The 27500-nt window shown below is 44.4% G+C and overlaps 1 protein-coding gene across 1 annotated transcript in view; it reads left to right on the forward strand.

Moving 5' to 3' along the window:
- The window catches only part of LOC115127389 (transcription factor SOX-5-like), a 130545-nt gene that overhangs the window by 3808 nt on the left and 99237 nt on the right, over positions 1-27500 (forward strand). Inside the window, 2 exon segments of the mRNA XM_065008189.1 lie at positions 9088-9289; positions 20083-20290. Coding sequence (XP_064864261.1) covers positions 9088-9289; positions 20083-20290 — 410 coding nt within the window.

Raw genomic sequence — 27500 nt, forward strand, 5'->3', positions numbered from 1 at the left:
GAGTAAAGCTGCATAAATGGTTATAAAAGAACACTTCAATTTCTGCTGCTAACATTATAGATATAAATGTGTATTTTAGTGTGTAATCATTGCATTGGTATTGCATTGTAATACATTGTGGGATATTATTGTAAAGTAGGACAGTGGATTTTTTTTTGTGGTAGTGTAATTTGTTACTGTTTGAAACTTTTACATTGAATGGAATTCATTCAGGAATTATGGGAATCAAAGTGTGTAATGTGAATTAAAGTTGACCTGTAGTAAATTGGATTTATGTAGCATTAACTAGAAAAGCATTGCGGATTAAAATGGTTAAGTGTTTTTAAAGGGATAGGATGGCGTGTTACGGACTGTTATGAGAAAGCGGGGTACAGTGTGTGTGTGTGTGTGTGTGTGTGTGTGTGTGTGTGTGTGTGTGTGTGTGTGTGCGTAATTGAGTGGTGTGTCCGTGGTCTGAACACTAATGCAGACCTTGTCCCCTCTCTCCCTTTCTCTCTCTCTCTCTCTCCCTATGGCCTCTCTGGGCCTCTTTCTCTCTCTCTCTCTCTCTCTCTCTCTCTCTCTCTCTCTGTCTCTGGGTCTTTCTCTCAGACTGGTCCATTGTCTGGCCCATATTGTAAGTCCGCCGAGTGGCTTGATAACCGTGTCTCCATGTTGGAAAAAAGAAAGAAAGACAGACAGAAGAATAGCAGAGCAGAATGCTAAAGGCTCTCCCTCTCTCTCCCTCTCTCTCCCCTCCACTCTCAAGCCACAGACCTCCCCAGTGCTGTCAGCTGACCTCTCTAACAGCCAATCGGCGACTGATAAATTAGTTTCGGTAGTTTGGAGGCGAAAGAGGACTTTTCTCTGGCCGCCCCTCTTGTGTCCCTCTGTCTGTGTGTCTGTCTTCTCTGTTTGGGTGAGGGTCTTCTGGGTTCAGTGGGGGGGGGGCTAACGAGAGATGGGTCACATGGCCAGGGGATAGAGGTCAAAGTTTAAGGCAGACTATTGCATCATGGTCGGTTGGAGTATTAAAAGTCAGAGGCTATTGATTCTGAGAGGGGAAGAAGCCAAGCGAAGTCCTGTCCTGGGATTCTCTCATTCCTGTGTCCTCTGTCCCTCCATCCCGCCTTCCATCCCCCTCTCTCTCCCTCTTTCCATCCCTGTACGCCCCACAATGACAGACAGTGTTAGTCTCGTTGGCCTTACCCAGGGTGGTACAATAGCAACTCTGTGTCTGCAGGTAGGGAGGGGGACGGGGGAAAGGGGAGGAGGGGAAGAGGGAGGGGGGTCAAGGGAAGGGAGGAGACCATTTGGGTGAGGTGGGAGAGTTTCAAAGGACGGGGCAAAAGGGAGAGCCCAGCTGTGAATAAGTGGGTATGTGGATGTGAGTGTTTGTGTGTGCTTTCGCCTGTCTGCGTTCCTGTTTCCTTGCACGCGTGTGCGTGTGTGTGTGTGTGTGTGTGTGTGTGTGTGTGTGTGTGTGTGTGTGTGTGTGTGTGTGAGAGAGAGAGAGAGAGAGAGAGAGAGAGAGAGAGAGAGTGACTGTTCAGTCTGTTGTTGTTTCTCTTCTATCCGTGGGCCACTCCAGAGAGCTGAGTGAGACTCTGTCTGGTGTTTTTTACAGGGAGCCGTAGAGAGTGACAGAGACAAATGGACAAGACTTTTTATGGATGAGCTGAACAACTGGAGTCTAAACAGTGAGCGTCACACAATGGAAAATCTGTGTTCATCTGTCAATAAACATTAAGGCTCCACTTCTTCCCTCATAAACATCAGGGAATAGGTCTGAAAAGCAACGGCGACGTTGTCGTTTTTCTCCCTCTCCAAAGCTTTCTCACGGCCGAGCCCCGCGACTGTCAGCTCAACCAGCCCAGAAAGAGAGAGAGAAAGAGAGACAGAGTGAATGACTGGCGGCCTTTTTCAGTCCCATTTCACTTGCTTTATTTTCCCCAGCTAACCCTCATATGGAAGCTCTCCAAGGTAAAATGCCAGTGAAAATCACAGCGTAGTGACTCAGTCTGAAGAAAGAAATAACAATTACAACAACATGACGAAGTATGCAGACTGCTGCAATGAGCAGTGATGACTATCTACAGCCCAGACAGGACAGGAGAGAGAGAGAGAGAGAGAGAGAGAGAGTGTGTGTGTGTGTGTGTGTGTGTGTGTGTGTGTGTGTGTGTGTGTGTGTGTGTGTGTGTGTGTGTGTGTGTGTGTGTGTGTGTGTGTGTAAGGCAGTCTAGGGAGGTGGTGGTGAAGGAAGCACTGAAGCACTTTGGGGACCACAAACTACATGAGCTGGCCCTCTGTCCTCCCTGACAGCACACACACACACACACAGCCGATGTTCAAAGTCCCAAGTGTGTGTGTGTGTGTGTGATGACATTGATGACAGTGACATTAGCCACTGTCTTATTGCCTTTTGTGGTTAATCTGGACAGGAAACGCGGTCGCTCCCTCAGCCTCCATTTCAGAGAAAAAGACAGAGGGCGCTTTGTGTGTGAGTGTGTGTCTGTGTCGGTGCGTCATGTTAGCATACAGTACATCTGCAATAATGCTACAAGGTTTCTCTCATTCCTTTATACACTCTCCTCTTGTCATCACCCATATGACATTGAACATGTAACTGGAACGGAATAGATAGAATGACAGTCAAGTCAATGAGAGTGGTTGGTGTGTGTGTGTAGCCTACTAGCTGAAATGACTACTAGCCACTACAATGACCAGGGAATATCACTGACTCCATTGAAGTGTGGAGTCCTTAAGTCCACTAGCTTATGTGTTCCCTTTCTCCTGTTGCAGCCTCACTGTTCCCACTGACAGAAAGGACAGCCTATTAATAGATATTAGGCAATATCCTTAAGAGTCAGACAAGACACGGAGAGGAGGAGGAGGAGGAGGAGGAGGTGGGGAGGAGGAGGAGAGGAGGCGGGGGGACAAACAGCTGATTGTGTAAAGAAGGATCACTCAGTAAGACAATACTACAAGCTAGCTCAGTGCTTCACCTCAGGGAGGGAGGGAGGGAGGGAGGGAGGGAGGGAGGGAGGGAGGGAGGGAGGGAGTTGATACCATAGTTCAATACCTGATGGACCATTGGTTTACAGTCATTCCTCAGGTGTTATACAGTGTACCTATGGACATGCTGAGGTTTTCTGTACTGCTGTTTGATACACTGTTCTGTTCCCTTACCTCAGACACAGCTGTAAAGTTCTCTCTCACACACACATGCATTCACACGCAGCTAACTGTCACCTGACTGACAGGTAGTAGGGGAAGGGTCGCACAGAGATGACGTCACGACCTCTTGGGGATGTGGACTTAAAGCCCCATTTTGATGTAAGGTTGTAATTATTTTAAGCAGTGGTAACTGGACCTATATGAACTTCTAATATTGATTTGTATCTGTTTAATATGCATGTTTATTCAGCAATTGAAGTACAGGATCACAGTTCAAATAGAGGATAATGATTGTGTACATAAGACAGTTTAATGTAGTATTCTCTAGAAAAACATTCTGATCTCTGCAGAAGAAGAGGAAGAATTATTACTAAGAGAAGGAAAGATAGATGAACAGAGAGATTTAGAGAAAGAAAGCGAGAAAGAGACAGACCAAGAACAGAGATAGAAAGAGAATGAGACAGATACAGAGAGACAGAGAGACAGAGAAACAGAGAGAGAGACAGAGAGATAGAAAGAGAATGAGACAGATAGAGAGAGAGAAAAGGGCAACCAGTGAAGAACACACACCATTGTAAATACAACCCATATTTATGCTTATTTATTTTATCTTGTGTCCTTTACCATTTGTACATTGTTAAAACACTGTATATATATAATATGACATTTGTAATGTCTTTATTGTTTTGAAACTTCTGTATGTGTAATGTTTACTGTTAATTTTTATTTTTATTGTTTATTTCACTTTATATATTCACTTTATATATTATCTACCTCACTTGCTTTGGCAATGTTAACACATGTTTCCCATGCCAATAAAGCCCTTGAATTGAATTTAATTGAATTGAATTGAGAGACAGAGACAGAGACAGAGAGAGAGACAGAGAGAGAGACAGAGAGACAGAGAGAGAGAGACAGAGAGAGAGAGAGAGAGAGACAGAGAGAGAGACAGAGAGAGAGACAGAGAGAGAGACACAGAGAGAGAGAGAGACAGAGAGAGAGACAGAGAGAGAGACAGAGACAGAGAGAGAGACAGAGAGAGAGAGAGAGAGAGACAGAGACAGGGAGAGATATAGAGAGAGAGACAGAGACAGGGAGAGAGAGACAGAGAGAGAGAGACAGAGAGGGCGACAGAGAGACAGAGAGAGCGAAAGAGAGCAGTCTGAAGGTGTGTGTAATATCATCTAGCATATAGGAAATGACTGCTTTGTTTCTCACTCAGTCTTCATGAAACAAATCTTTACCCCCGTCGGAGCACCTCTAACATGAATCATTTAACACATCGCTACTGGGATGTGTGGAGACACGGGGCTCAGTGTGTGTGTGTGTGTGTGTGTGTGTGTGTGTGTGTGTGTGTGTGTGTGTGTGTGTGTGTGTGTGAGTGTGTATGTGTGTCTCTAGATGTGTGTATGTCAGCTCGTTCCTCTCTCTATCTCTCTCTGTGCAGAGTCGTCGTTGAAGTGGGTCATTTGTGCTGGACTGGCTGGTGTTAAGTGAGTTAACCACCGGGCAGTCAGTCTGTGACGGAGATTAACAGTCAATCAGTCTACTTGGGTAGTTAATGGACACTGTATTTGGCCGATTAGTGACTTAACAGTACATGTACATGTGTAATATGAGAGGGACTTAACACAGTAGCACTCAGTCATCATCAAAGAGATGAAGTCGTCCAGGGGAAGTGGTTCTTTAATCTAAGCTTAGTAGCTAACGCAAACGCTCAGCCAGTGTGTGTGTGTGTGTGTGCGTGCGTGTGTGCACAGTTGAGAGAGGAAGGTAGAGAGCTGGACACCTGAGTCGTGAGCTCTGAACACATCAGATGTCCAGTTCTCTTTCCAGTGCTTCCCGTGCTGTCGATTTAAAAAGATTGTTTTTACATCATGTATTGGTCGGATGGTTGGCACGTCGAGCATCGCTGCATGTTCAGTTTGCCATGAGTGCCAGTGGTGTGTGTGTGTGTGTGTGTGTGTGTGTGTGTGTGTGTGTGTGTGTGTGTGTGTGTGTGTGTGTGTGTAACGGCCCGGTGTGTCTGTATGTGCCTGGTTGTATTTTCCCGGCTGCCGTGGAGAGAGGGGAGGTGTCTGGCATGTCTGTCTGTGTTCCGCCACAGAAGGAAGGAGTGAAATTATGCTAATGGTCGCTAATTATGACCTTGGAGACTGGCTTAGCTGCCAATGTATCGACTTAATAAAGCCCTTCTTTTTAATCCCAACACCACTACTGTACATGGGTTCAATGTTTCATGGAGCAGCCTCTTGTGCAGGACAGGTCTGCCAACTTGAAATGAAATAGCTGCTATAACCTGCTCACCCGGTGTGCTGAGTTCTATAGTGATTAGACATCAAAGGCTTGAAGGGAAATATACATTTTATTGCTCAAGAGGAGAGCTGTGAAAGGAGGAAGGATGGAGGGGTGAGAGGGAGATGGAGGGAGGAGAGGAGTGCACAGCAGAGGGGAGGAAAGAGGGGGGTGGAGGGGTGAGAGGAGGAGAGAGAGGGTGTTGTGTCTAACCTCAGGAATATTCCGGAGTCGCAGCATCTAACAGACTGGGTTCTTGTTCTCCTGGGAGGTGTGTGACCTGCCCAAAAGTAGCTCTTAGGTACACAGATCTAGGATCAGCGTACCCTCCCTGCTGCTACCCTTAACTATTCGGCGGTAAAACCCCAAACTGACCTTAGATCAGTGTCCAGGGTTACTACTCCGGTCCTGTGTGGTGTCTAGAGGACGTGGGAGGAGTGCAGCTGGGAAGAGAGGTGTGGACAGGACATGGGTGGAGGGGCGGTGGTCTGGTTAAGGTGGGGTGGACTGAGGGCGGTTGTGTGTGTGTGAGGAGGGGCTGTGTTTATCTGAGTGGTGTGTGTAGGGTGGTATGTATGTGTATGTGTGTGTGTGTGTGTGTGTGTGTGTGTGTGTGTAGCAGAAACAAAAGGCTCCAGTGTGTGAGAGTGAAAGGAGGTAAAGTAAACAGCCTGTGATGAGGACAGACCTGCTGTGTGTGTGTGTGTGTGTGTGTGTGTGTGTGTGTGTGTGTGTGTGTGTGTGTGTGTGTGTGTGTGTGTGTGTGTGTGTGTGTGTGTGTGTGTGTGTGTGTGTGTGTGTGTGTGCGCGTCGCGTGGCCTATAGTTGATACAGCTGGGCCTTCCTCTCTCTCTGCCCAGAGTGTGAAACACTGGGGGAACTCAACACACACTTTCTAACGTTTCACAGATGATAAAGATATATATTTAGAAATTTCACAATTGTTTTCATTTCTACACTTTCTCGTGGTTTTGGAAAAACTTGTCTTACCTTCTCCTTTCATTTGATCATTTGTCAGCATCACTGCTGCTGCTGTGTTCAAAGCATGTGCAGATAGATAAGGGAATTCTGGAATAGGCATGTGCAGATAGATAAGGGAATTCTGGAATAGGCATGTGCAGATAGATAAGGGAATTCTGGAATAGGCATGTGCAGATAGATAAGGGAATTATGGAATAGGCATGTGCAGATAGATAAGGGAATTCTGGAATAGGCATGTGCAGATAGATAAGGGAATTCTGGAATAGGCATGTGCAGATAGATAAGGGAATTCTGGAATAGGCATGTGTAGATAGATAAGGGAATTCTGGAATAGGCATGTGCAGATAGATAAGGGAATTATGGAATAGGCATGTGCAGATAGATAAGGGAATTCTGGAATAGGCATGTGCAGATAGATAAGGGAATTCTGGAATAGGCATGTGCAGATAGATAAGGGAATTATGGAATAGGCATGTGCAGATAGATAAGGGAATTCTGGAATAGGCATGTGCAGATAGATAAGGGAATTCTGGAATAGGCATGTGTAGATAGATAAGGGAATTCTGGAATAGGCATGTGCAGATAGATAAGGGAATTCTGGAATAGGCATGTGTAGATAGATAAGGGAATTCTGGAATAGGCATGTGCAGATAGATAAGGGAATTCTGGAATAGGCATGTGTAGATAGATAAGGGAATTCTGGAATAGGCATGTGTAGATAGATAAGGGAATTCTGGAATAGTCATGTGCAGATAGATAAGGGAATTCTGGAATAGTCATGTGTAGATAGATAAGGGAATTCTGGAATAGTCATGTGCAGATAGATAAGGGAATTCTGGAATAGTCATGTGCAGATAGTAGAATATACAAGGCAGCATATAGGCATATTGATATAGATAGAAGACTATACATGTAAGTGCAATGTAGCAATTTACGGCTATACATGTGTACTATTGACATAACCATATACCCCCCCCCTCCTCCAGGTCAGTGTTATGGTCCTGGAGTGTTGTAGTTCTAGACCACAGTGGTACTGTTGGGGAGGCCTGAGTCTGAAACAGACACACAGGTTGTGTCCCAATACCCATAATTATGTTCTAAATAGTAGGCGTTTTGGGTACGCGAAAATAGGTTTTATAGTATGTGAAATCTCTGACATTTTGTATGCTTTAAACGCCAGGAGGTCACACTCATTTCGGCTTTTCATCTAGTAGATTTCGCTGCACGCTACTGAGGAACGAGAATAGCTGATAATCAGATATGGTGACACCCTGTCACAAAACACACGAATGGCGGGAATACATGCAATTTCATTGGATGAAGCATTCTCAGTCTGGATGAGCCCAGTATGTTTATGTTGCTTATTACATTCGATGTTCCTAAACAGTACGTTGTAAATAGTATGTAGTACGATTAGTACACGGTATGCCTTTTTTAGTCCGTAGTAGGCAAGACAGATTTCAGACACAGCCCCAGACGAGACAGAGGTGACTGGATTACTGGACTATTAATTAATACAGTGTCGAATCGAAACAGAGAACTCACGGAATACTGGCAGCTGCCACTCACTTCCTTGAAGAAACACTCAATACATTTGACATCTGTTTGGACCTCTAGGGACAGCGGTCCTGCTCAGAAGGTTTACGTATTCTCCTGTTTGTCTCCTCCTTCTTTCTCAAACGGAATGGTTGTCGGTGGCGGTGCAGGAAATGCAGTTTAGAATCTTGGGCTCCTAGCCTGTTGCTCCTCGCATGTCTGACTTTCAGCGTATACATTAGTGTCTCCTCCCTCCCTCTCCTTCTCTCTCCTTCTCTCTCCTTCTCTCTCTCCCTCCCTCCTCTCACCCTGTGTCATCGTAGCAGTAACTTCAAGGCTGAACGAGAGCCTTTGAAAGCACTTAGGGAGACGCTGCCAGCCGCATTAAACTCTATTATTGGAACGTTTTCATTTTGTCCCTATTCACCGGGGGGCACATTTATGTTGGGGAGAGTTTATCTGCTAGATGCCACTGTTCTTCCCCTCCCTCTGCATTCAATGGGAAACAAAGGCAAAGTAACAAATGCACAGCCTCTATGTTTGTTATTTTCACTGGTAACGTCAGGGCAGAGGTTTTCAAACACATCACTGTCAGCGTGCTGCTGGAGTGAAAGGGCCTCGGCCATTTGTCATAAAATGTCACCCCAACCCGGCTCCATTTGCAGTAATGGGTTATTGCGTACCGTGTGTGTGTGTGTGTGTGTGTGTGTGTGTGTGTGTGTGTGTGTGTGTGTGTGTGTGTGTGTGTGTGTGTGTGTGTGAACGTTGAAAGGACCTGATGGTAAACATGGATGTGATTGTGCTTTTCCTCTGGCTAGCGGATGTAGATTATTGACTCTATAGTATTATAGTGTGTATTGTCTGCTGAGAGAGAGAGAGAGGGATTCAGAGACACAGAGACTAGGGATTTAGAGACACAGAGAGCGGGCCATTGGGGACCAATGAATAATAGGAAATTAATCATGATTAACTATTTCTATAAATATAACTATTGAAATGGATCAAAGACTAGTGTTTCTCCCACTGTCACCCACAGCTCATATTACATCCCTGAATGTTTCATACTCACTCTCCCGCTCTCTCTCTCTCTCTTCTTTCTCTCTCTCTGTTTTTTTCCAGGATGTCTTCCAAGCGACCAATCTCTCCATATGGGGGGACAGATGGAGAAGTAGTCATGGCAACCAGCAGACAGAGACTGGAAGAGGAAGAGAGAGATGATGGACAGGCTGTCATGCACCTCCCCCTGACTCACTACTGCAGCAAGGTGTCCCCCCTCTCTCCCCGCCCCCTGGACAGCCCCCCTACCCTGCACAGTGCCATGGTAAAACAGCCCCTCGTTGTCTTCATATCATTTATTAACTGCTCTTATTGGCTACTTGGCTTTGTTTCGACGCTTCTTATTGGTCGTCTGGATTTTAAATCCTGCCACGCTGTTGAGGTGGAAGTTAGCACTTAAGGACAGATCTTCGGATCCGTTTGTCCTGATCTCGACCATAAGGGGGCTAAACGGAACATAGCCGTTGACAGGAAGTGACAGTCCCCAGCTATCATCGACTGAGACAGAGTCATTTAGCATTGTGTTAAATGACTGTTTATTAAACTGTAATTACAGAGAGTTGTAGTTATTGCGTCCGGTTTTGAAGTAACACATACTTCCTTACAGAGGAAATAATACTGGGGGGAAACTGGACACACAAGATGCTCCAGAGTGCTCTTATGGTGTGAACCGCGTTTCCTTTTTCTTTTAGTGTGAAAACCCGTGTCTGTGCTGTAACGAGGCATGGAGACGTGGGACATGTGTGACTGTCAATGTGAGCCATGTCAGTGAGTCATGCTCTGCTGTGAAAAGGGTGACTGTGTGTGGTGACAGTAAATGCATATCATCATTTCGATGTATAGTTTGGTGTGTGTGATGTGTGTTTTATGTATACTGTGTGTGTGTGTGTGTGTGTGTGTGTGTGTGTGTGTGTGTGTGTGTGTGTTTTGTGTGTGTAGCCTCAGTAACCCTCATAGTTTCCCTCACGTTAGCCTCACGTCGAAGCACACCTGAAGAGCAGCTAGCTAGCAGCAGCACATGGTCTACAGACTCTTCCCCTGCTGATAAACCACCACACAGTAAATATTGTGAGATGACTCTGGCTGTAAAACAATGTAAGGGTGATTAAGGACAATAATGGTAAGCTAATTCTGGAATTAACCTGCTAATTGCACATCAGACTGGACTCTGCTGCCTGTCAGACGACAGTCAGTTTACTGACTGTAAACCAAAGTCCTCTCTTTTTCTTTCTCTCTCACCAGGAAGATATACTTTATCATTGCATGCTGTTGGCAGTAGGTATTGGTCCTGATGTTTGGGAGACTTTATCATGGCATGCTGTTGGCAGTAGGTATTGGTCCTGATGTTTGGGAGACTTTATCATGGCATGCTGTTGGCAGTAGGTATTGGACCTGATGTTTGGGAGACTTTATCATGGCATGCTGTTGGCAGTAGGTATTGGTCCTGATGTTTGGGAGACTTGATCATGGCATGCTGTTGACAGTAGGTATTGGACCTGATGTTTGGGAGACTTTATCATGGCATGCTGTTGACAGTAGGTATTGGACCTGATGTTTGGGAGACTTTATCATGGCATGCTGTTGACTGTAGGTACTGGACCTGATGTTTGGGAGACTTTATCATGGCATGCTGTTGACTGTAGGTACTGGACCTGATGTTTGGGAGACTTTATCATGGCATGCTGTTGACAGTAGGTATTGGACCTGATGTTTGGGAGACTTTATCATGGCATGCTGTTGACAGTAGGTATTGGACCTGATGTTTGGGAGACTTGATCATGGCATGCTGTTGACAGTAGGTATTGGTCCTGATGTTTGGGAGACTTTATCATGGCATGCTGTTGACAGTAGGTATTGGTCCTGATGTTTGGGAGACTTTATCATGGCATGCTGTTGACAGTAGGTATTGGACCTGATGTTTGGGAGACTTGATCATGGCATGCTGTCTTTTTTCTTTCTCTCTCACCAGGAAGATATACTTTATCATTGCATGCTGTTGGCAGTAGGTATTGGTCCTGATGTTTGGGAGACTTGATCATGGCATGCTGTTGACAGTAGGTATTGGTCCTGATGTTTGGGAGACTTTATCATTGCATGCTGTTGGCAGTAGGTATTGGTCCTGATGTTTGGGAGACTTTATCATGGCATGCTGTTGGCAGTAGGTATTGGACCTGATGTTTGGGAGACTTTATCATGGCATGCTGTTGACAGTAGGTATTGGACCTGATGTTTGGGAGACTTTGTCATGGCATGCTGTTGACAGTAGGTATTGGACCTGATGTTTGGGAGACTTGATCATGGCATGCTGTTGGCAGTAGGTATTGGACCTGATGTTTGGGGACTTGATCATGGCATGCTGTTGACAGTAGGTATTGGACCTGATGTTTGGGAGACTTGATCATGGCATGCTGTTGACTGTAGGTATTGGACCTGATGTTTGGGAGACTTTATCATGGCATGCTGTTGACAGTAGGTATTGGACCTGATGTTTGGGAGACTTTATCACAGCATGCTGTTGACTGTAGGTACTGGACCTGATGTTTGGGAGACTTTGTCATGGCATGCTGTTGACAGTAGGTATTGGACCTGATGTTTGGAAGACTTTATCGTGGCATGCTGTTGACAGTAGGTATTGGACCTGATGTTTGGGAGACTTGATCACAGCATGCTGTTGACTGTAGGTATTGGACCTGATGTTTGGGAGACTATATGTAATTACCTTGGTAATGTTAAGCTAATAGTGGGAGGTATTTTTTAACTGATTTGCTGGAACAGGTATTGGTTTGAAATTTGAAAACGTTTAGTCATGATTATTGTTTTAAGTGTGATGAATCACGTATTAATTAATAATTTAAGTATTAATTATAATTCATTTAATTTTTTTATTTTATTTTATTATTTAGGCCTATGCTACAAATATCATCTCCAACATCCGTACGTTTTACAACACTATAAATGTCCCTATACATGAGATGCGACTTGAGCCAGTTGGTTGACTGACAGCAGAAACAGTAAAAAGGAGACCGTGAAGTGGTGCGCCCGCATCATATTTGATGTGGATTATTAAAGCGCGACCGAGCCGTCTCCTGGACAGGGTGGATTTAGCGCAAGCAGCAAGGCTTGGCATGTGTAAAATGTACAATTTTGCTACGGTTTTGCCCTCTCAATCCGCTCTGCGCTGACTGGCAGAAGAGTTGAGTGAGAGAGAGCTTTACACGGCGCGCCTCGGAGGGGCTTTGTCACGGCAATTGTATAAAGTGATATGGGAGAGGAAATGGACCGCGCTCGTCCCCGGGTAGTGGCGGCTGTAGAGGCAGCATCCACCAGGAGATTACCGCGCTTTATCTTGTCATGGTAAATTATCACGGCAGCGAGGCGCGCTCCCCAACAAACTGACCTCTTCATCTCTCCAAACTGCTACTGCGAGTTGAGAGGAGAGGAGGTGCAGTTAAAAAGGCGTTTTTTTTTTCCTCGTGTGTGTTTGTAGCAGTAAATGAAGGGCCTTTTTTTCTTTCTTTCTCCACTTCTTCCCCTGAGTTTTACGGTTAGGAGCCTAATCAAACAGCTGAATTGTGTTCGTGGGGGAAGGGTTTCACAGACAGGTGGTAATGGATAGGTGTTAATTACTGTACCTTTTGTCCGTTTAATGAGGTCCTGCCGCGCGCTCATGAAAGACAAAAACAGCAACAACAATATTCATCTGCTTAGTTCAGGTCCAAATTATCCAGGCGCCGCCTGCCTTCGATTCGATTTTTTTCGTATGGATTGTGACAGATTTGAAGCAGCACACCAAGCAGTCTTAAACCAAACGCAGTGGTCACACTTAGTTTCCCCTGCCAGTGCTGTCATAATGAATTAACACATGCTTGCTTGTAGACAATTAAGGGCCTCTTTAAAATATTGGCATGCATTGATTTAATAAACTGTTATTTAAAATATACAAAATAAAGCTGCACATTTCTGTTTAGGTAAATTTAACTGGAATATCTCAACCATTTTGTGCAATGATATAAAAACAAAATTGATCATATAAGTATTATTATTATTATTGCATTTTAATATATATATATTTTTTAAATTGTGATTATTATTGTGAAATTGTAAAATATGCAATATTAGATGAAATAAGAACAAGTTTGTAACTGCAGTGTGTGGATGGGATGGGGGATGGAGTAGGTGAGGTATGTGAGGTGAGTATTTGTCCTCCAAGCTGAGATCAAATGGGAGGTGGGGTAAGGAGTGGGGGGTAGGGTTAGGCTGTGAGTAGGCCAACCGGTGTGTGGGGATGCCACAGCAGGCTCAGAGTCAGAGCAGACAAGGTGTGTGTTTAGCCCAGCGCTAAAGGGATTGGAATTGTTTGAGCAGTGTTTGTGTGTGTTGGTGTGTGTAGCAGCGCTGGCTTAAGACCAGCGACTAGGTGTCAGCGTCACCTCCAGGAGTGAGCACTTACATCCCGTAGCCTGTGTGTGTGTGTGTGTGTGTGTGTGCGTGTGTGTGCTTCAGGTGCCTCCTGTGACTCCCACTGCCAGATTGGCAGATTGGCCATGCCTTAATTGTCGACACCACGGCACCACACATTAAACACATACACCTTCCCAACTTGGAGACATGGCAGGGAATTGCACCCCCTCGATTGCTACTGTTAGTGTTGCTCTGTTATGCTTCAAACCCACACAGGGTGGAGGGGTGTGTGTGCTCTGATGTACCCAGAGAGAGAAAAATGTACCCAGAGAGAGAGAGAGAGAGAAAGAGAGAGAGAAAGAGAGAGAGAGAGAGAGAGAGAGAGAGAGAGAGAGCTGAGAGGGGTGGACGGAAACAGAGAAATAAAAAGAAAGAAACAGAGACCCTCTAAGGTAAATGGGTAGGTTTCTCCTGGAGGGCAATGGAGAGAATAAAGGAGGGAAGAGGAAGATGGGGGAATAAAAAGAGAGAGGGAACAGCAGCTGTGCTGGCGGAAGGAAAAAATAGCATTTTGCATTTTTTTGGCGAGAGTTAAGTGTGTTTAAATCTGCCTCTCCTCACAGATGAGCTTAAGAAAACAACAGTTGTTTAATTCTGTTCCCATGCAGAGGCACTAAAGGGATAAAGAACGGAGAGAGAGAAGGAGAGCGAGGAGGAGAGGGAGAGAAGGAGAGAGGCGCAGTTTCACTTTGTTACAGCCGTTCGGAAGAGAATTGACATCTGCAAACTAAAGGCAGCAGAACCACCCACACTGTCAGCCTGCCACATCAAATACATAGACTCACACTCACTGGCGCATGCTACAAACATACTGGCACTCACACACACATACTTAAACACCACCCAAGCATACACAGACATGCACACAGACACAGACAAATATGCATACACACACTCTTCTTTAAAGGCAGAGACTAACATTTACAGTATTTATAAATACATCTATATTATTAAAACATGCTCTCTCTAGCATGCACACACACACACACACACACACACACACACACACACACACACACACACACACACACACACACACAAATACAATCAGGTGTCTTGTAAGATAGGTTGTCAGGCTGATTCCTGAGTTGGACTTGCTGTTTGTTGTAATCTTCTGCAGGCTACTTGAATAGCGTGAGTAAATATGTTCTCAGTGTATGGCGGGTGGATTATAGTATAGAGGGAGAGTATAAGCCATTTAAGTTGCTGATATGTGGATGACAGTATCTGCTCTCTGCTTCGCACAGAAATAATGTCAAAGTGTAGCCGACTTTGAAGAGCAATCGTGTGTTAGTTCTCTTTGATTAAGAAATGACCCTCATTGTGGCCGTCTCAACATGACATCTGTGCAGATTTGAAGAAGGGGAGGAAAAGAGATCCGAGCGTTCTCCTCCCCTCCATCTCGCTCTCTTTTCTGTTTGTTTTGTTTTCAAGACATCTTTTCTAAAATATAGAGTGCTGCTTCGCTAAGTATGCGGTGGATTAAATTAATGGGATGTGACAGGTGTGACTGGGCTGGTGGAGATGCCATGCTTCACTAATGTGTGCAGATCCAGTCACAACCGATGGAAAACCACTGCCATTCTCTCTCTCTCTCTCTCTCTCTCTCTCTCTCTCTTCTCTCTCTTTCTCGCCTCTCTCTCTCTCTCTCTCTCTCTCTCTCTCTCTCTCTCTCTCTCGCCCTCTCTCTCTCTCTCTCTCTCTCTCTCTCTCTCTCTCTCTCTTTCTCGCCCTCTCTCTCTCTCTCTCTCTCTCTCTCTCTCTCTCTCTCTCTCTCTTTCTTGCCCTCTCTCTCTCTCTCTCTCTCTCTCTCTCTCTCTCTCTCTCTCTCTCTCTCCTCTCTCTCTCCTAGTCCTCTCTGTCACATTTCTTTGTAGTGATGATGTGTCTGTTTTCATCAAAAATGTTCTCATGTGGCTTCCCTTATCCTGGGAGAGAAGGATGGAGAGGCAGTGTTATCACATCGTTGTAACAGTACAACAAAGTTCAAACCAAGGCCCCCTGCACACAGAACTCCTCAGACGGTTTACTAGCACACAGTAAGCATGCTCCAGTGTCAGCCGAGAGAGAAAGAGAAAGAGAGCGAGAGAGAGAGAGAGAGAAAGTGAGAACAAGCACCATTGTAACCCATACATACTGTATGTAACCCAACCCATATTTATGTTTATTTATTTTCCTTTCTGTACTTCAACTGTTTACACATCGTTACAACACTATATATACTGCAACCATAATATGACATTTGAAACGTCTCTAGTCCTTTACTGTTCATTATTTTAATGTTTATTTCACTTTTGTTTATTAGCTATTTCACTTGCTTTGGCAATGTAAACATATGTCTACCATGCCTATACTTGACCGTTACCCAGGAACCTGGTGACATGTCTCACCTATTCCTTCCTCTCTGGGAGTGGTGTGAGTGAGTGTATGTGTATACAGTCCCTAGGAGGAGTCGGGAAGGTGAGAATCTGTCCCCTTCTGGACTTTGCCCTTCTCTCTGCTATAACGTGCCGGTTTGTTGACAATGAAAGCCGTGTTAATAGTACAAGGTGAAACCAACTGACTTCAGACCTGCTGAATGATCTGCTGTGGATGGTGCAGTTCATAGTAGGCAGTTACAGTATGTGGCAGATATTCATCAGGAAACTACTGTACCTCCAACAGGAAACGAGTTCAATACTAGTACCTCATCTGCTCACCGCATGATCAACAGGCGTGTAGAGAAATCATTTACGGAGTGATATCGATAGCAGTGTGTGTGTGTGTGTGTGTGTGTGTGTGTGTGTGTGTGTGTGTGTGTGTGTGTGTGTGTGTGTGTGTGTAAAACACTGGCATACCTCCTGATGGTGTGAGTTAGGCAGAGCTCTCCCAGTCCTCTGTCTTCTCCTTGGGATAAACTATTGTTTATTGTCACACCTGTCACACGCATGCACTCACACACACACAGACACACAGACATACAGCGGGTGTTGCTGCTCTAAGCATCTAAACCCTAAACTCTTCTCTTTGGGGAAAACCAGAGCAGGGAGATATTTTGTAAAGTTGAATTACAAAACAAGTCAGGTATTTTCAGGTCAATAGTCCATCTGTAAATCAGGGTTCATCTTTGACTAATCTGTTCCTATTATCTCATACCACCTGTTTCACTGTGTTGTGTTGTGTGTGTGTGTGTGTGTCCGTGCGTGCAGTGTGATGTAGTGTAAGTGTGTGTATGCTTGTTAAAGTTGGCAGCTGAAGTGTGTGTGCAGACACAAAGCTGACCATGACAAGGTCGTCACCACAGTTCATTTAGCTGAGACCCAGCGAAATCTCGTTGAAACGGACAGTGGAGTTGGTCAAATCAAAGGTTATGATTCCAGAATGTTCTTTGACGTAAAAAGTGCTCTAAGTTTCTGGTTGTTGTGAGTAAGTTTGCTGTACATTTTTGTGATGGCGATGCAACTTAAGTTTATTGTCACAAATAAGCTCTTTTACAAAGAAAACTTGCGAGTGAGACATTTGGACTAGCAGGGAACGCTTATTGGATCTCTATCAATGTGAAAGGGTTTGGGCTTTGAAAGACATGACAGTAGCTCTCTCCCAACAGCCTGAGTGAAATCCTGTCTGTTTTATGTCTTTCCTCTGTTAACCACCTCCAAGTCAGTGGCAGATTCCTTAGGATCCAGCAGAGAGTGAGTGCCCTGACTTAAGATGGCTGGCCACCGATGAAAGTGTAGCACAGCCAGCTAAAAGAAGGAGAGAACGAGGGATAATGAGAGGGAGGATGCCAGTTACTGTAGTCTTCCTCTCCTCCATACGGATCTCTGAGTTTACACGTCTATCTTGTCTGGATTTCCTTTCTTCCTACTCTCGTCCCTCCTTTCTCCTTTCTTCCTACTCTCGTCCCTCCTTTCTCCTTTCTTCCTACTCTTGTCCCACCTTTCTCCTTTCTTCCTACTCTCGTCCCTCCTTTCTCCTTTCTTCCTACTCTCTTCCTACTCCCTCCTTTCTCCTTTCTTCCTACTCTCGTCCCTCCTTTCTCCTTTCTTCCTACTCTCGTCCCTCCTTTCTCCTTTCTTCCTACTCTCGTCCCTCCTTTCTCCTTTCTTCCTACTCTCGTCCCTCCTTTCTCCTTTCTTCCTACTCTCGTCCCTCCTTTCTCCTTTCTTCCTACTCTCGTCCCTCCTTTCTCCTTTCTTCCTACTCTCGTCCCTCCTTTCTCCTTTCTTCCTACTCTCGTCCCTCCTTTCTCCTTTCTTCCTACTCTCGTCCCTCCTTTCTCCTTTCTTCCTACTCTCGTCCCTCCTTTCTCCTTTATTCCTACTCTCGTCCCTCCTTTCTCCTTTATTCCTACTCCTTTCTTCCCTACTCCCTCCTTTCTCCTTTCTTCCTACTCTCGTCCCTCCTTTCTCCTTTCTTCCTACTCTCGTCCCTCCTTTCTCCTTTCTTCCTACTCTTTCTCCCTCCTTTCTCCTCCTTTCTTCCTACTCTCGTCCCTCCTTTCTCCTTTCTTCCTACTCTCGTCCCTCCTTTCTCCTTTCTTCCCTCCTACTCTCGTCCCTCCTTTTCTCCTTTATTCCCTTTCTCCTTTCTTCCTACTCTCGTCCCTCCTTTCTCCTTTCTTCCTACTCTCGTCCCTCCTTTCTCCTTTCTTCCTACTCTCCCCCTTTCTCCTTTCTTCTACTCTGTCCCTCCTTTCTCCTTTCTTCCTACTCTCGTCCCTCCTTTCTCCTTTCTTCCTACTCCTTTCTCCTTTCTTCCTCCTTTCTCCTTTCTTCCTACTCTCGTCCCTCCTTTCTCCTTTCTTCCTACTCTCGTCCCTCCTTTCTCCTTTCTTCCTACTCTCGTCCCTCCTTTCTCCTTTCTTCCTACTCCTTTCTCCCTCCTTTCTCCTTTTCTCTTCCTACTCTCGTCCCTCCTTTCTCCTTTATTCCTACTCTCGTCCCTCCTTTCTCCTTTATTCCTACTCTCGTCCCTCCTTTCTCCTTTCTTCCTACTTCTCGTCCCTCCTTTCTCCTTTCTTCCTACTCTCGTCCCTCCTTTCTCCTTTCTTCCTACTCTCGTCCCTCCTTTCTCCTTTCTTCCTACACTCGTCCCTCCTTTCTCCTTTATTCCTACTCTCGTCCCTCCTTTCTCCTTTATTCCTACTCTCGTCCCTCCTTTCTCCTTTCTTCCTACTCTCGTCCCTCCTTTCTCCTTTCTTCCTACTCTCGTCCCTCCTTTCTCCTTTCTTCCTACTCTCGTCCCTCCTTTCTCCTTTCTTCCTACTCTCGTCCCTCCTTTCTCCTTTCTTCCTACTCTCGTCCCTCCTTTCTCCTTTCTTCCTACTCTCGTCCCTCCTTTCTCCTTTCTTCCTACTCTCGTCCCTCCTTTCTCCTTTCTTCCTACTCTCGTCCCTCCTTTCTCCTTTATTCCTACTCTCGTCCCCCTTTCTCCTTTATTCCTACTCTCTCGTCCCCCATTTCTCCTTTCTTCCTACTCTCGTCCCCCTTTCTCCTTTCTTCCTACTCTCGTCCCTCCTTTCTCCTTTCTTCCTTTCTCCTTTCTTCTCTCTCGTCCCTCCTTTCTCCTTTCTTCCTACTCTCGTCCCTCCTTTCTCCTTTCTTCCTACTCTCGTCCCTCCTTTCTCCTTTCTTCCTACTCTCGTCCCTCCTTTCTCCTTTCTTCCTACTCTCCCTCCTTTCTCCTTTCTTCCTACTCTCGTCCCTCCTTTCTCCTTTCTTCCTACTCTCGTCCCTCCTTTCTCCTTTCTTCCTACTCTCGTCCCTCCTTTCTCCTTTCTTCCTACTCTCGTCCCTCCTTTCTCCTTTCTTCCTACTCTCGTCCCTCCTTTCTCCTTTCTTCCTACTCTCCTTTCTCCTTTCTTCCTACTCCTTCGTCCCTCCTTTCTCCTTTCTTCCTACTCTCGTCCCTCCTTTCTCCTTTCTTCCTACTCTCGTCCCTCCTTTCTCCTTTCTTCCTACTCTCGTCCCTCCTTTCTCCTTTATTCCTACTCTCGTCCCTCCTTTCTCCTTTATTCCTACTCTCGTCCCTCCTTTCTCCTTTCTTCCTACTCTCGTCCCTCCTTTCTCCTTTCTTCCTACTCTCGTCCCTCCTTTCTCCTTTATTCCTACTCTCGTCCCTCCTTTCTCCTTTCTTCCTACTCTCGTCCCTCCTTTCTCCTTTATTCCTACTCTCCTCCCTCCTTTCTCCTTTCTTCCTACTCTCGTCCCTCCTTTCTCCTTTCTTCCTACTCTCGTCCCTCCTTTCTCCTTTCTTCCTACTCTCGTCCCTCCTTTCTCCTTTCTTCCTACTCTCGTCCCTCCTTTCTTCCTACTCTCGTCCCTCCTTTCTCCTTTCTTCCTACTAGCTGTTTTGGCAGAGAGTTTTGGAACTCTATTTCTTATTGGACTGTTAACTGGTGACATCTCCAGGCAGGCCAAAACTACATCCCTCAAAAAAAACTCTTACACTAAAAGGGTATTATCATAATTTTAACAATTTCACAGTATTATTCCAACCTCATAGTGTGGAAATGTATATAAAACACAGTAAAAGCATGTTTTTGACTGCACTGGGCCTTTAATATTTTAATACAAGTACTCATACTTCCTCTCCCCTATCTCTCTCTCTCTGCAGGACCAGGATGGCAGTAAGCATTGGTCTCTGAGTCCCTACCCCCAGAACAACTCCTCTACCTCTCCAGGCAGTAAGCAGCAGGTGGAGGAGGGGGGTTCAGGGGCCGCAGTGCTGGGGACCCCAGAGAGACGTAAGGGCAGCCTGGCTGACGTGGTGGACACACTGAAACAGAGGAAGATGGAGGAGCTCATCAAAAACGAACCAGAAGGTCAGTAACCATGTACAAATATGTACTGTTCTGTATCGCTTTCTCTTTTTTCCTTATCACTCGCTATCGCTATCTCGCTCTATCACTCTCTATCACTATCAATCACTATCTCTCTCTCGCTCTCTCTCTCTCTCTATCACTCAATTTCAATTAAAGGGCTTTATTGGAATGGGAAACAAATGTTTGCATTGCCAAAGCAAGTGAAATAGATAATAAACACTTAGTGAAATAAACAATAAAAAATTTACAGTAAACATTACACTTACAAAATTTCCAAAATACTAAAATAGCCTGTACTGTACTGTACTGTACAAACACACACACACACACACACACACACACACACACACACACACACACACACACACACACACACACACACACACCTATATTCTCTATATCTCGCTATCTCTCGCTATCTATCTTTCACACTCTCTCTATGTTTCTCTCTCTCATATTCTGTCTTTCGTTTTGTCTCTCACTTTAGCCTTTTGTAGCAAGTTATAGTGCCAGGCCTCCCTCCCTCCCTCTCTTGCTCCATCCTAACGAACACATTCTATAAGGAGCCTGGCGACAGGGTGTGTGTGTGTGTGTGTGTGTGTGTGTGTGTGTGTGTGTGTGTGACAGAGAGAGTCAGCCCTTTGTTTCAGAGCAGACAGCATTAGCTGTCCAGAGCCATTGTTTATCAACCACTTTGCATTTTTATTACAAGCTGATAGTACTTGAACCATCAGGCTTTTACTGCTCTCTCTCTCTCTCTCTCTCTCTCTCTCTCTCTCTCTCTCTCTCTCTCTCTCTCTCTCTCTCTCTCTCTCTGTCTATCTCTCTATCTCGCTATCTCTATCTATCTCTCTCTCTCTCTATATATATATATATATATATATATATCTGTCTATCTCTCTATATCTATATCTAGCTATCTCTCTATTGCTATCTCTTGCTATATCTCTATCTATCTATCTCTCTATATCTTTCTAGCTCTCTATATCTCTCTATCTCTCTATATATCACTATCTCTCGCTATCTCTCTCTCTATCGCTATCTCTCTCTATCTATCTCTCTCTATATATATATCAATTCAATTTCAATTCAATTCAAGGGCTTTATTGGCATGGGAAACATGTGTTAACATTGCCAAAGCAAGTGAGGTAGATAATATATAAAGTGAATATATAAAGTGAAATAAACAATAAAATTAACAGTAAACATTACACATACAGAAGTTTCAAAACAATAAAGACATTACAAATGTCATATTATATATATACAGTGTTTTAACAATGTACAAATGGTAAAGGACACAAGATAAAATAAATAAGCATAAATATGGGTTGTATTTACAATGGTGTGTGTTCTTCACTGGTTGCCCTTTTCTCATGGCTCTCTCTCTATCTCTCTGTCTACCTCTCTATATCTATATCTAGTAGAGGTCGACCGATTAATCGGAATGGCCGATTAATTAGGGCCGATTTCAAGTTTTCATAACAATCGGAAATCGGTATTTTTGGGCGCCGATTTGCCGAGTTTAAAAAATATATTTTTTATACACCTTTATTTAATCTTTATTTAACTAGGCAAGTCCGTTAAGAACACATTCTTATTTTCAATGATGGCCTAGGAACGGTGGGTTAACTGCCTCGTTCAGGGGCAGAAAGACAGATTTTCACATTGTCAGCTCGGGGGATCCAATCTTGCAACCTTACAGTTAACTAGTCCAACGCAATAACAACCTTCCTCTCTCTTGTTGCACTCCACAAGGAGACTGCCTGTTACGCAAATGCAGTAAGCCAAGGTAAGTTGCTAGCTAGCATTAAACTTATCTTATAAAAAACAATCAATCATAATCACTAGTTAACTACACATGGTTGATGATATTATTAGATATTATCTAGCGTGTCCTGTGTTGCATATAATCTGACTGAGCATACAAGCATACAAGTATCTAAGTATCTGACTGAGCGGTGGTAGGCAGAAGCATGCACATAGTCATTTATTCAAACAGCACTTTCGTGTGTTTTGCCAGCAGCTCTTCGTTGTGCGTCAAGCATTGCGCTGTTTATGACTTCAAACCTATCACCTCCCGAGATGAGGCTGGTGTACCGAAGTGAAATGGCAGGCTAGTTAGCCCGCGCCTATAGCGTTTCAAACTTCACTCGCTCTGAGCCTTGGTGTGGTTGTTTCCCTTGCTCTGCATGGGTAACGCTTGGATGTGGTGGCTGTTGCATTGTGTTGCTGGTTCGAGCCCAGGGAGGAGCGAGGAGAGGGATGGAAGCTATACTGTTACACTGGCAATACTAAAATGCCTATAAGAACATCCAATAGTCAAAGGTTAATGAAATACAAATTGTATAGCGGGAAATAGTCCTATAATAACTACAACCTAAAACTTCCTACCTGGGAATATTGAAGACTCATGTTTTCATATGTTCTCATGTTCTGAGCAAGGAACTGAAACGTTAGTTTTCTTACATAGCACATATTGCACTCTTACGTTCTTCTCCAACACTTTGTTTTTGCATTATTTAAACCAAATTGAACATGTTTCATTATATACTTGAGGCTAAATTGATTTTATTGATGTATTATATTAAGTTGAAATAAGTGTTAATTCAGTATTGTTGTAATTGTCATTATTAGAAATACATTAAAAAATCTAAAAAATGAATCGGACGATTAATCGATATTGGATTTTTTGGTCCTCCGAATAATATTGGCGTTGAAAAATCATAATCGGTCGACCTCTAATATCTAGCTATCTCTCTCTCTATCGCTATCTCTTGCTATATCTCTATCTATCTATCTATCTATCTATCTATCTATCTATCTATCTATCTATCTATCTATCTATCTATCTATCTATCCCTGCCTATCTCTCTATCTCTATCTATCTATCTATCTATCTATCTATCTATCTATCTATCTATCTATCTATCTATCTATCTATCTATCTCTTTCTCTATCCCTGCCTATCTCTCTATCTCTATCTATCTCTATCGATCTCTCCATATCTCTATATCTCTATCAGTTCAATTCCATTCAATTCAAGGGTCTTTATTGGCATGGGAAACATATATTAACATTGCCAAAGCAAGTGAGGAAGATAATATACAAATATATATATATAATATTCCAAAGGAATAAAGACATTACAAATATTATGTATATTTACTGCTCTATCTGTCTCTCTCTCTCTATCCATCTTTATCAATTCAATTCAATTTGCTTTATTGACATGAAGTAACAATGTACATATTGCCAAAGCTTACTTTGGATATATACAATATGAAAATAATTAGAATAAAAATTGTCAACGGGTCAACAGTAACAACAATAACCAAGGGTCAAAATAACCATACATGGACATATAACAATAAGCATACAGTAGAGGACATGTGCAGGTTGATTGGTCTGTCAAACACTGTCCCTCATCTTATGGCAGGCAGCAATGTGGTGCGCTGCCAACCCACAGCTCTCTGCATCCTCCCCCAACAGGACGGGTAGCCTACTCTCATCAGAGAGGTCTTTGAAACTTTGAAGAAGGGTTTCAAATTTGGGAAAATGACACTCTCTAATTGTTCTATATTTTTTACATTTTGTCAGGAAATGCAGCTCCGTCTCAGGTTCTGCTGTTGTGCAGTGGTTGCACAGCCTTTCCTCTACAGGGAGCCAGGTTTTCCTGTGTCTACCCTTCTCGGTGGCAAGACTGTGCTCACTGAGCCTGTACTTTGTCAAGATTTTTCTAAGGTTTTGATCAGTAATCAGGGTCAAATACGTAGCCATGGTGTACTGTCGATTTAGGGCCAGATAGCACTGCATTTTGGGCCAGATAGCACTGCATTTTGGGCCAGATAGCACTGCATTTTGGGCCAGATAGCACTGCATTTAGGGCCAGATAGCACTGCATTTAGGGCCAGATAGCACTGCATTTAGGGCCAGATAGCACTGCATTTAGGGCCAGATATCACTGCATTTAGGGCCAGATATCACTGCATTTAAGGCCAGATAGCACTGCATTTAGGGCCAGATAGCACTGCATTTTGGGCCAGATAGCACTGCATTTTGGGCCAGATAGCACTGCATTTAGGGCCAGATATCACTGCATTTAGCTTTGTGCTTGTGCTTGTGCTTCCCAATAAGCAATGTCATTTTGTTTGGACTGTGTTGTAATTTGGTTTATTCTGATTGATTGGATGTTTTAGTCCTGAGGCTTCAGTGTGTTAGTTGAACAGGTTTGTGAACTCAGCCCCAGGACCAGCTGGATGAGGGGACTCTTTTCTTTGCTCAGCTCTTGGCATTGCAGGGCTTGGTAATGATATGAGAGGGGGTCACTGTATTTTAGATGTTTCCAAAACTTAATTGCTCTTTTTTGAGTTTTTATTATTAGTGGATATTGGCCTAATTCTGCCCTGTATGCATTGTTTGTAGATTTCCTCTGGACATGTAGGAGAATCTTACAGAACTCTGCATGCAGGGTTTCAATGGGGTGTTTGCCCCATTTGATGAAATCTTGTTTTGCAAATGGAACCCACACCTCGCTGCCATAAATTGCAATTGGTTCAATGACACATTCAATTCGTTTTAGCCAAATTTTAATAGGTATTTCAAGTTGAATTCGCTTTTTAATGGCGTAGAATGCCCTGCGTGCTTTCTCTCTCAGTTCATTCACTGCATCATTAAGGGTGTCCAGTTGAGCTTATTTTTAAACCTAAGTAATTGTAGTGTGTGCAGTACTCTATATATTTTGTACCAATTGAGAACTTTGGTATAATGGTCTAATGGTTGACCTTGACTTTGCCCAGACTCTTGAGCCACACAGAACAGTCTTACTGTGGATCCCTAAGTCCAACAGACCTAGGCCAGGAACACAAAGCCAGCAGTGTGTGCATGCTTGCATGTGTGTGTGTGTGTGTGTGTGTGTGTGTGTACAGTACAAGTTATTTATAGTACATATAACAGACCGCCACACTGCATGGAGGTGTGTGTAGACCAGTCAGTGCACCAGGCCCTGTACAAAGTCATTTGCTCCAAGCATTTCTTCAAATTGTGGCCGTGGGTCATTATTAGGACTAATGTTTATTTTCCAACTTCTGCTTCTATTTTCTTCTGCTGTTGAAATAATGCATCATTCTACCTGTGGCTGTTTTGGCTCTGCACTGAGCCCCACAGTCCAGTTCCACTTCACAGAGGGCCCGACAAGTGAGAAAACAGAAATGGGGCATGTGTGTTTTCGCGCTTGTGTGAGTCCCAGAGACGAATGGTGTTGCCAGTTATACTCAGGTGTGGTTGTTCCGGTTGATATGTGGAGTTGTTCAAGCTAGTAGTTCATGTCAAAAAGGTGGAAAGTAGATCCACGCGATACAGACATGGTTGTTTTGAGTTGGGTGGAAAGTAGATCCACGCGATACAGACATAGTTGTTTTGAGTTGGGTGGAAAGTAGATCGACGCGATACAGACATGGTTGTTTTGAGTTGGGTGGAAAGTAGATCCACGCGATACAGACATGGTTGTTTTGAGTTGGGTGGAAAGTAGATCCACGCGATACAGACATGGTTGTTTTGAGTTGGGTGGAAAGTAGATCCACGCGATACAGACATGGTTGTTTTGAGTTGGGTGGAAAGTAGATCCACGCGATACAGACATGGTTGTTTTGAGTTGGGTGGAAAAGGGTTAGGGTTTTTTGGAGAGATTCTGAGAAGTGTGTCTGTGAGTCAGGCGGTACAGATACAAACCAAGACACACACACACACACAGTTTGAAAGCAGTAGCGGTAGCTTCACACACTCCCTTAGCAGAGCTACAGTGCCACATCAGAATGGGTGGTGCCATTATCTCCCGACCGTTGCCGTTGAAATGAAACATGCTAACAAAAGGCCTCAGTGCCTCGAGAGGACACACACACACACACAAAACAGCCAGAACAGAAAGGGAGAAAGAGTGGAGGAAAGAAAAGGGGGAGATGAAGAGCGAGAGTGAAGACAGAAAGAGCGAGAGAGAGAGACCCTACTATATAAAAATCCATTCCATCCTTCTCCGCCCTCTCTCTCTCTCTCTCTCTCTCTCTCTCTCTCTCTCTCTCTCTCTCTCTCTCTCTCTCTCTCTCTCTCTTTCTTTCTTTCGCTCTCTCTCCTGGCTGCCCATTGTTCTGTTGTGTTCTCCACAAAGCCCATTAGCAGCAAACGGCAGGTTGGGATGAAACATTAATGAAGGCTTTAATCATTATGAAAGGCCTTTATTAATACTGCTGCACTCCCCCTTTCACACACTGTCTGCCTCCAGCTGGATCAATGGCACACACACACACAGGGACGCGGGCGAGCACACACACACACACACACACACACACACACACACACACACACACACACACAGGGATGCGGGCGAGCGCACACACACACACACACACACACACACACACACACATACACATACGCACGGGCGCACGTACACATACACACAGGCTTGCAAACAAACACATGTTAGCACACACACACACACTCACCCCGGTACATGTGCTGTGAAGAAAGTCATGTGAGAGAAGGACTAAAGAAATGAAATGGGTCAGAAAACAATAAACACCCTAAAAACAGGACTAGAAAGGGGAAAAGAAAATAGAAGAGGAGAGAGCCTGGTTTTATATAACCAGGCCTTGAGCTAGACACTAGCCATGTTCTCTTAGACACTCGCCTTATGTAAAACCAGTGTCTCGAGACACACACACACACACACACACACACACTGGTCCATGGTTGAGGCAGAAGTTACAAAGACATAGTTTTTATCAGTGTGACCAGTGCTGCTCTACTTAGTGGCTAGATAAATGTGGCGTGGTGCAGAGACACGCTGGTGTGTATGTAAGATACTGGGTCAGTACAGACTGCCTCATCTCCCCTGTGTTTGTGTGTGTGTGTGTGTGTGTGTGTGTGTGTGTGTGTGTGTGTGTGTGTGTGTGTGTGTGTGTGTGTGTGTGTGTGTGTGTGTGTGAGAGAGAGAGAGAGAGAGAGAGAGCACTGAGCAGCCCAGCTGGCTGAGCCACTGCCAGAGAGAGCCCAAGCAGGACTAGAGCTGTTGGCCTTTAATAAATGACTAGCCATAGCGCTCCCTTATCGACTGTGTGATGTTACACCGCTCTCACACACAACACATTACTCTCCTGTCTACCTATACTGCCTACCTGTTACCCCCGAGACACACACCACTGCGTGGTAATGC

The sequence above is a fragment of the Oncorhynchus nerka genome, linkage group LG23 (assembly GCF_034236695.1).
Source record: "Oncorhynchus nerka isolate Pitt River linkage group LG23, Oner_Uvic_2.0, whole genome shotgun sequence".
NCBI classification, from domain to species: Eukaryota; Metazoa; Chordata; class Actinopteri; order Salmoniformes; family Salmonidae; genus Oncorhynchus; species Oncorhynchus nerka.